Source organism: Neltuma alba, unplaced genomic scaffold, assembly GCF_004799145.2.
Source record: "Neltuma alba isolate B1F8T4 unplaced genomic scaffold, ASM479914v2 tig00000979_pilon, whole genome shotgun sequence".
Classification (NCBI taxonomy): Eukaryota; Viridiplantae; Streptophyta; class Magnoliopsida; order Fabales; family Fabaceae; genus Neltuma; species Neltuma alba.
In genome coordinates this window covers 630-10774 of record NW_021632281.1, presented here as the reverse complement: position 1 = coordinate 10774, position 10145 = coordinate 630, and the positions used below count along the sequence as shown (strand labels likewise).

Below are 10145 nucleotides of genomic sequence, written 5' to 3'. Positions count from 1 at the left end.
AATAAATATTTATTTTGAAGATAAAGTAATATATTATCTATTTTAAAACTTAACTCCAAAAAAATCGGAACTCTGAAAGTTTCAAATAAACAAAGAAATAAAAAATTGGTTTAAGTTAGTTTTAAATACTACTTCTGGTCCTTAATATAAGACTTCATTTAATATTTATTTTGGTCATAAATATAAGATTCTAATCCACTTTGTTTCTCATATTTATGTATTTTTCTCTAATATAGTTTTTCTAATAATAATAGTTCTAGTCAATACATTTAATAAACAAGAATGTTTTTTTTAAAAATATCTATTTATTATAGGAAAAATTCTAAAAAAAGCCCTTGGAATATAAGAAATTTCAGATTGGGTTCTGGAATTGTGTAAATGACAGAAAGGGTCAATGACCCAATCTGTCATTTGTAAAATCAAGAGAAATGGACAATTTTGCCCGCATTTGTGTTCATTCACTATAATGAATCATTATAAGAGTTTAGGCGTTACCTAGATTCGTACAAAGAATAACTACTCACTTTTTCGTAGTTAGATGCCTTGTTATTAACTACAACTAATCATGTAATCACAAGAACAGTATAAACGTTACCTAGATTCGTGTAGAGAATAACTACTCACTTTTTCATAGTCAGGTATCTTGTTATTAACTACAACTAATCATGTAATCACTAGAATAGTGTAAGCGTTATCTAGATTTGTTAGACAATAACTACTCATATTTGCTTAGCTAGGGTAAAATTATCAATTCCTCTTGATTTTACAAATGACAGATTGGGTCATTGACCCTTTTTGTCATTTACATAATTGTAGGACTCAATCTGGAATTTCATATATTCTAAGGACTTTTTCTGGGATTTTTTTATTATAAATAACTAATTTAATTTATTTTTTTAATGTATTTAATTTAATTAACTAGTTATTATATTTAATTTAGTACAGGAGGTAATATTTGAAAAGAAATAAGCAAGGTCGGTTTATTTGGGAATCTCTCTTTACCCAACAATGCGAAGGCCCAAATCTCAACCCAAACAAGCATCCGTCTCGTTCTCGCGCCTCCTAATGCGTCAAGAAATCATCCCCCAGCAGACTTCCGTTGCAATGCCGCGAAGCGCTCGCAAAGCTCAATTCAAGCTTCCCCAGACAACTATAGCGCTCCCTCTCCCTCTCTACGTCCTCCAATTCTCCGTACTTCTCTGCAAAACCCTAGTTTCTGCTTTGTAGCCTCTCCCTTGCAACGCGCAATGGCTCCTCGTGCCGACGAGTGCGACGAAGATGAGCTCTCCTCCAGCGAAGACGATGACAGCTTCAATGAGGACTTGGAAGCTCTCGCACGAGCCTGCAAGATCGCCGGCACCAACCCTGATGACCTTAAACCCACTTCTACCGACGGTCCCGACGATGAGAACGCAGACGCAGTGGTTCCGAAAGCTCCTGACCCGCTGTTGGGCCCGGGCGATGCTCTCGTTCCTGTGTCAGACTCGGACGACGAGCAGAGTGACCTTCAGTATCTTAAAAGAGTACAGGAGCGTTACCAGCCTTCATCTCTCAAGCCATTGAATGTTCTTCCAGCGTTTTCTCTGTCTGATGACGAGGAAGATGATGTGGAGTTACTCCAGGCTATTAGGAGACGCTTTGCCTCCTATGATAGAGGTAGGCTGCTTGTGAAACAAGTTTATCTTTCCAAATACTGATGCCAAATGAGTTCTGTCAGGGGAAACATCTTGAACTTTTCTCTCCTTATATTGTTTTGGGCTAATTGATAGGTGCATTGAACATTTTCAGATGACAACAAATGATTCTTACGTTACTCATCATGGCTTTGCTGGTCCAGTCATATTTTCTTTACTGACTTAGCTGACTTTTACTCTTGTATGTTTGGCTGTTGAGTTTTGTAATGTTTGGCCATAGTGTGTAGTTGTTATGTTTTATTGTTTAGATTATATTATTATGTCTACTTATGTCCATTCATCTTTTCTGAACCCTTTAGAATAACGTTGGATTCTAATAATATCAGGCCCTGATGAAGATAATGAGGATAAAATGGCTCAGGGAGCTCATACCTCCGGTCCAGGCTCTGAGGAGGAATATGATAACAGCGTGACATTTAAGGGATTAGAGCCCGGTGAATCATGCCCTGTTTCTCAGGATGCTATTAAGACCACCAGTTTATTGACTGGTGATGGTGAGAGACATCCTTTTAACATCAACGAGAGGTGTAAACCCGAGGCTTGCAAGTCATCCAAGTTATCGGACAAAGGATCAAACTTTCCTTTGTCTGCTCAGGTTCTTTTTGATGCAATAAAAAAGAATAGATCTTTCCAGAGGTTACTTCGAAGTAAGTTGATTCAGATGGAAGCAAAAATTCAAGAAAACAGACAGCTAAGGGAAAGAGTAAAACTTCTTAAAGAGTTTCAGGTTTCTTGCATAAGAAGAACAGGGCAAGCTATATCACTGAAAAAGGATCCCCGTGTCCTTTTAATATCAATAAGAAAGTCTCCTGCTGCAAGTAGCACGAAGGTGGGTTGAAAAATATCATCTTTGAATTTTTTTTTTTTTAAATTTTTTTATTCCTGAACTCCAAAGCTTGTGTTGTAGTTTATGTAAAGAAATTGTTGGGTGTGTATTAATGGCTGAATGACTAGTTGCTGGGTTTTGCTTATTCTAAATATTGTTTAATGAAATTGCAGTAACTCCTTTAAGTTTCTGTTTCCAATATGTTTGTCGCTTGTTTCCATTATTGAATTTTATTTGGATAAGTAAAAAGGGATTGATAGAAGATCTAATGGTTGGTCATAATGACCGCATAAATGGGAAGAGAACATATTGAATGCGCTTTGGTTAGTGAAAACATTATAAACTACACAGGATGAGTGTTTATTAATCTACCTGTAATTAATTTACTGCATGGTATTTTATTATTATTATTATTATTTTGGATTGGGTTTTCCTTAAGCTTGCCTTTTTATGGACAGAGGCAATTCTCGATTCTAAGATTTTTATTTTCATTTTTTTACAGATTAATGATAAAAAAATATCTCCAATGTGTTATGGCCCAGCTGAGAATGCTCATGTTGCTAAATATAGGATGGTGTTGGAACGATCTCCATTCTCATTGGATAGGAAAAAATGGTCTAATGTGGAGAGGGAGAATCTTGCTAAGGGAATAAAGCAACAATTTCAAGAAATGGTGCTTCAAATGTCAATGAATCAAGACAGGTAATGTTACTTCTTTTTTTCTCATGTATGTTGCAGTGAAGACTTGATGGCTTTAGAAATTATATTCGTGTTCAGAACATGTGTTTTAGTCACAATCTATACCTCTTGAACTGTGTATACTTGCTTTATATCTCAGTTTCACTGCTCAGTTTTTTTTTTCTTTTAAAAGATTAATATTATAAGTTAGAAATCATGAAACACGAACACGTACATGGCAATATCAGACAATCTGAAGCCTTCGTATGTTTTGCTTTAGTCTCCTTTTTTTGGTATGTGTTTTGTAGCTTTGAATCCAGCATTTTAACCATGCTTTGCAAGTCCTCATGCATATTATTAAAAATAATACATTCTAGTAGAGAGTAATGGACGACTAATCTATGAATGTTACATTCCATTATATGTTAGAATAAAAAGCATGGATATGATTCAATCATTTGTTTAAACAGAAGAATTTTATATTTTGTAAAACAACATATTGTTTTGAGCCCATTTCATGCCAGCACTGGAGAATTTACTGTATTAGCACGTCAGCACAAGGAACGCAGATGCATGCATTAGAAAGTGCATCATTTGATCTTTCTCCTTTTCCTCAATTGTAATTTTCTTACCTCCTTGACAGTTCAGGGTGGTTGTGTGAATATGCGGATAACTTTGATACCATACTTGCATCTATTAAAGATCTTGAGATTACGCCTGAGAACATTAGAAAGTTTCTGCCTAAATTCAATTGGGATCAGTTGGCTTCCAAGTATGTTGTTGGTCGTACAGGTGCAGAATGTGAAGCAAGGTAAAGAGTTTATCAATTTGTAAGCTTCAATTTTTTTTCCTGGAAATTTAAATGCTTTTATTCATGTGGAGCTTGATATTGATGAAAACATAGTTCTGGTTTTATATTATTCACTATTAAGTTTGTTAGATGTCCTATGTTTCATAGGCGGGAAAAGAGTTTGAGCATATATCTGCAAGAAATTATTTTTAAAAAAAATCTTATCCTGATTGTACCATTCTGCTTGCTCTCCTGCGTTTAAGAATTGTGCCGACTCAGTCTGTTACTAGAAAAATGCGGACAAAACTTAATGACAATATGTTTTTATGGGCTTTGTCATGGTTGAGTTTACCAAAGTTGGTTCTATAGTAGAATATTTGTTAAAGAAAAGATGAAAGGAACTTATTTCTCATAGGAAAAACAAGTAAAATAGACCAATGGCTTCTGTCTCTTCTTATTTATAGGCAGCAATGAGAAACTTAGTCATCAATGTTAAGAGAATTGGACCAGATGACCTGTTCAAATAGAAACCGAATGTGCTGGGCTGTAGTCAGTCTGAATGGCGTTTCAAACCAGCCTTTAGAAGAAATGGTCAATTCAAATCAAAAACTGGGTTGACCACTTGGTGTTCCATGAAACTGGACTCAATTCATGAAGTGAACTTGCTGAGCAGATAAATTCCATCTGCTGGAGCAAAATTGGTTGCATGCTACATTGAACGCAGAGCCTCTAAGAAATGCATTGGTATATTACCACAGAGCTCTAGTGCTCTGTTTAACAACGTAGTGCTGAATTTTATATAAAATGCTTTTCCTCTATAACATTGTTTGTTCATGATTTAATCATTGGATTGTGAATCAGTGTCTTCAGGTTTGATAAATTGATAAATACATCTGGACTGATATATTTATTTTAAGATAGATCCTACTTCAACAGAAATAGTTTGCAACACCAAATGTAAAAGGGTTTCTTAGTTTGCTCCTCTCAATTATTAATTTAGGCCGGGTGCTCGAATTTTTCTTTCCATTCTGCTGCTAACAAAGTAAGCTAAATTAGATCCAAGCACAACAGAAAAAAGTGAAGTTGCCAATGGCAATAATAGTTTACTAGCTGGCCCAACCCAACAAAGAATTGCTACAACAAATATGGTTCTTACTAATATACCAAGTAGTTGTCCTCTGTTTTGGACATTAATGTGCTGTGCATGTATTTGGATTCTAATATACATTACTAACGCAAGACATCTAGATGCCCTGAATTCCTGTTCCATAGTGTAAGAAAACACAAACTGTGATAGTATTTTAGGTGATCTTAGCTTTTCTTTTAATATAGTACAAAATCCTATTGTATTTAGTGATACCGTCAATACTATGCCTATCCAGAGTGCTATGGAAGAGCACAATTCCACCTTTGTATGGTATGGCTGTATTGTGAATTGAAGTAGCATCGACCATGCTGCGTGACATATAGTGATGGTATAATTTGATTCCATTCTACATGCATTAGTCAGGGTTTTGTCTGACATAAGCTTGAACTGGTGAAACAGTTTGCTACTGATGTTAATATATGTGTTTTTTGGACTTTATAGTATTCCTTAAGAGAGGGGGAAGCCTTGGTGAACCCAATTTTCTCTGGACTCTGTATTTGAGTCGAATCTTCTGGTTGATTTTGTTTGCATTTTCTGCTCTTGCTCAACTTGAACAAGATATCATTTAATTCTTCAAATTGTGGAATAACTTTCTGGGACATGAAGCATAGACCAGTCCTATCACATTTGATTGGTGCCATATGCTTGTTAGGCATGCTTGCGTGTTATTTGCCTTGTTACTGTTTCCTGTCATTTTCTTGGGCTTTCCAACGCAGTTCTTTGGCTATTATTTCCTGTTTATGTCTTTTTTGTGAAGAAAGTCTTTCTCCAAGCGTTGCAGGCATCTATGATGATACCATCACAGACAGTTTGTCACTTGTGGGTTTCAATAAGAGTGCAAGATCAACATAGATCATGCAGGTGGGACTGCACTTGACATGAATTTTTTTAACATGGTGGCATTTAATATGTCTGTGATGATTGTCATCACAGATGTCTGTGACACTCATTTCTTGAATGTAATTGACACTGTAGAATGATGCCCCTATTATGCATGGATAGCAAATTTCCTTTACATGGTTTTCGGTATGTTTTTTATGGTTGTTACCATCAGGTGGTTAAATTGTGAAGATCCCTTGATCAATCATAGCCCATGGACCTGTGAGGAGGACAAATGGCTGTTGCACATTATCCAAGAGATTGGCAATAGGAACTGGTTCAAAATTGCTGAATTTTTAACCACAAGTAGGACCCCATTTCAATGCTTGGCACGATACCAAAGGAGTTTAAATCCTTCCATGCTAAATAGTGAATGGACTGAGGAAGAAGATGCTCTACTTCGTTCTGCTGTCACAATTTTTGGTGCGAGCGATTGGCAGTCTGTAGCTTCCGTCTTAGAACGAAGGACTGGACCCCAATGCTCTAATAGGTTGGTCAGCTATGTTATGAGTTATTTTTTGACTTCACATGTGCATACTAGTTTTCAATGGGAGTATACCACTCAAAATGTAACAACTCACGTTTTATCTCTTGCATACTCTTCATTTACTGATATGCTGGTAGTTGATGGAGGAGCTCACAGCACCTTTCGTCTAGGAAATGTTATAAGCTCCTAAAGACATAAATTAACATTCAATAGCCTTTAATTTTGTTTTGTCTCCCATTTGAACCTCAGCTGAATTAATTAAATTTCTTTTATCTCAGGATTTGTCACTTGGGCAATTGTTTTCCGTTTAATGCTATCCAAATTCCAAAGCATAATGCCAAAAATCTTGACTGTTCTTGTCTGTTTTTTTTTTTTTTTTGGGGGGGTTGAAAGCCGTTCTTGTCTACTTTATTGAAAGAAATATTAATGGTGATTTGTGCATTTCTGAAATTGATAGATTTCATTGCTTGTTTCCTTATTTGAATAATAGGGATGCAGTAATATAGGAATTTGCTGGGGCTCCCAAAATTTCTTAACTAAAACACACACATTTGCAAAGTTGCAAACTATTGAAGAAGATATGTGTCCTTGAATATAAAATGACACTTTCATAAAAATGGTCCTTGACACAAGAAACTTAAACACGTGATTTTTATTACACAACTCTCTGCTTTTATTTTCCATTTGCTAACAGTATCTTCTGACTATTTTCTGCACCCTTCTCCCCTCTTTCTTTCTTCGTATTTTATTTGAGATGAATGCTGCTGCTTTTACATGTTATAGGTTTTATTACGAACTAATAGTTTCTGTAAGCAAAGGATGCAGGTAAAGTTCATATTTGTATTAATATTACATGATTGTTAGTATAGAGGAAAGAATTGGGAATTCTTTCATTTTCTGCTCTAGTTAGTCAAATGATGCAATTTGTTCTAATTGACATGTAGATGGAAGAAGTCCCTCTGTCCTGATAGGAAAGGGAGCTTTACTGTAGAAGAAGATGAGCGCTTAACAGTGGCTGTCCATCTCTTTGGACGGAAATGGAATCAGATAGCTAAATTGTTCCTGGCCGGACCCAAGCTCAATGTAGAGACAGGTAATGTATGTTGAAATGTTGTGCATATTTTGAGACTTGAGACCATTGCTAAAGTTGTTGAGCTTTCAGATACGTCAATAGTTTGGATCCCTCTTTGAAATGGGGTGGATGGACTAAGGAAGAAGATTCAAGATTGAAAAAAGCAATTGCCAAACATGGATTCTGCTGGTCAAAGGTTGCTGCAGATGTGCCTCCAAGAACTGACAGTCAGTGCAGGAAGTATGTCTTCTTATTTGATTTAGTGACAAATATACAATTTTCCATCACCAAAATTTTGGGTTCATGACTTATAATTTTGGCTTTGATCAGGAGATGGCGGGTTCTATTTCCTGACCAAGTTCCTATGCTCCAAGCAGCTAGAAAGATGAAAAAATCCGCTCTTATCAGTAACTTTGTTGATCGAGAGTCTGAACGGCCTTGTCTTTCTCTAAATGATTTTCTTCCCTTGGCAACGTTAGATCCGCCATCTGATCCAGATGTTGTGAACCTCCCACAGAAGCGGAAGAATAAGTCAAGGTATGCTTTTTGATGCGCTTCCCTGAAAAAAATCGCTAATAACATGTCAAGACTCAAGATAACAGCTTTGTTATTGTCTTACTATGGTATGTGGGTGAAGAAGTTGCACGTTTGTTTAATGCTCTTCACACTGTTAGGAATTGGAGATATTGGTCCGTTTGTGATTTCTGATTTCATGAATTTAATGCAGCACTTCTAAGAAAAAGAGGCCCCAAAAACGTACAAAGAAGGCTCAAAGTTGTCTCAAGAAGCCACAGACGGACAAGGTTGAACCTTGTAATGGACATGGTCCTGAACCACATTTGGAGGACAACTCTGTTGATGCAATGCATGATCATTCTCCGCTGGACTCGGTTGTGACGACAACGAATGACCAAGGAGATTTTGTGGACATAATAATATCGATAACCTAACTGAGTCAAATCAAGTTTGGACGGGGTTTAATGAATTGCATGAAGAGAGCCATACTTGTATAACACCTTGCGAGAATCCAGAAGGGACAATGGATCGGCATTGTGAGAATATGAACTCATTAAAACACCATACTGGAAGAAAGTCAAAGCTATCTGCAAGTATATCTGATGGTGCAGCGGTAGGTAGCAAGGTTGCTAGAAATACTACCTCAAAGAAGGAAAGGAAGGAGAAAAAGAAATGCGACAGAATGGTTAAAAGTGTTCAAACAGCAGAAAACCACCTGGTTAAGAATCAAATGCCAAAACCTGGAAGCCTATCTTCCATGCAGATCTTAGAAAGTCAGGATGAAGACAAATAACACTTGCTAGATATCTACACAATCCATCAAACAAACGGTTTAAAAATACCGATCAAATGACTCAGGCTGCCTCGTATGCTAGTTGTTCCATGAAAAAAACCACGGAGATCTTGTCGAGCTGCCAAACAAACACGTGATTGCCAGCCTTTTAGTTTTAAAAAGGGATATGAATTGCCTTCTGAAGAAGTACACAACGGTCATGACAGAAACCAAGAAATGTTGGTTGTGCAAGGCGAGTTAGATGAAGATTGTATTGATGTTACACCTGGGACTTTGTCGGTCCAGAATCATTCTTGCAATTGAAGAACATGTCAGCCATCAAAGCTGATGAAAATCAGAAGACGATGCCGGGGTCAGTTGATGAGCAGACTTTGTTTTTGGATGGGGTGACGGCACCCCAAAACATCAGTGTTGGAGAGGATGTGCCTACCGACGTTACCCTTGCTTCCTTCCTGAAAAGATGAAAAGTAAGGGCAAGGCAACGACAGAGCCAGTTGATGAGCAGGCTATAGTTTTGAATGGTTTGACAGAAATCAAAAGCATGAGTGTTAGAAATGATGGGTCTCTTGACGTTACTCTGGCTTCCTTGCTGAAAAAGAGAGGAAGGAGACAGGGTAGAGAGCAGCTAAATGTGCCAGTCGTCCTTCTCATGATAGGGCTAAATGATAAAAAGTCGATTTGATGCATGCTGGCTGTGATATTGGTTTGTGCCGAGGGTCCATATTGATCAAAGGCTGCCTCATTTTTTTTTTTTTTAAAATCCTCTGTGGAAAGCGGGCTAGAAGCGGGCGGTACATGAGAAGTAGTGGGAAGTCGCGAGCCTGCGATCATGAGGCGTGATGTGATTTGAACATTTTGGCAATTAGGATGGGTTCTCTTTACTGACAATTTTGCTGAGCCAAGCCTGTGTAGAGACAGTTTTCGGCCTGGCACAATGAAGGTTCGTTGTTTGATGTACTTAATGAGCATTTGCGATATACACATATATTGGAATATCTAACGGTATCCAATCAGTGTGATTTCTTGAACTGTCTGATGCGCGAGGTTTGTTGTGTCCAAGATACAAAGAAAAACAGCAGTATTCTCTTCTCTTTTTTTGCCAACAAAAACAGTAATATTCTGTTAACTAACAAGTGGTGAATAATATATTCGAAGTCATTAGGATATGAATTATAACATGCACTTGCTTTATGATATTTATCTTTCCGTCACCATTATCTGAATGTCAGGTTGACACCATTGTTAGCAGGTTGCAATACTAAT

General features: G+C 37.0%; 1 protein-coding gene across 1 annotated transcript; it reads left to right on the top strand.

Moving 5' to 3' along the window:
- The first annotated feature begins 1075 nt into the window (after positions 1-1075).
- LOC114749541 (myb-like protein L) lies at positions 1076-8523 on the top strand. Its single transcript, XM_028938043.1, is given in 10 exon segments — positions 1076-1656; positions 2021-2523; positions 3023-3222; positions 3842-4009; positions 6190-6504; positions 7446-7555; positions 7558-7594; positions 7664-7813; positions 7904-8110; positions 8301-8523. Coding segments are annotated over 10 exon segments (2322 nt in total). The 5' UTR covers positions 1076-1247.
- Positions 8524-10145: the final 1622 nt, after the last annotated feature.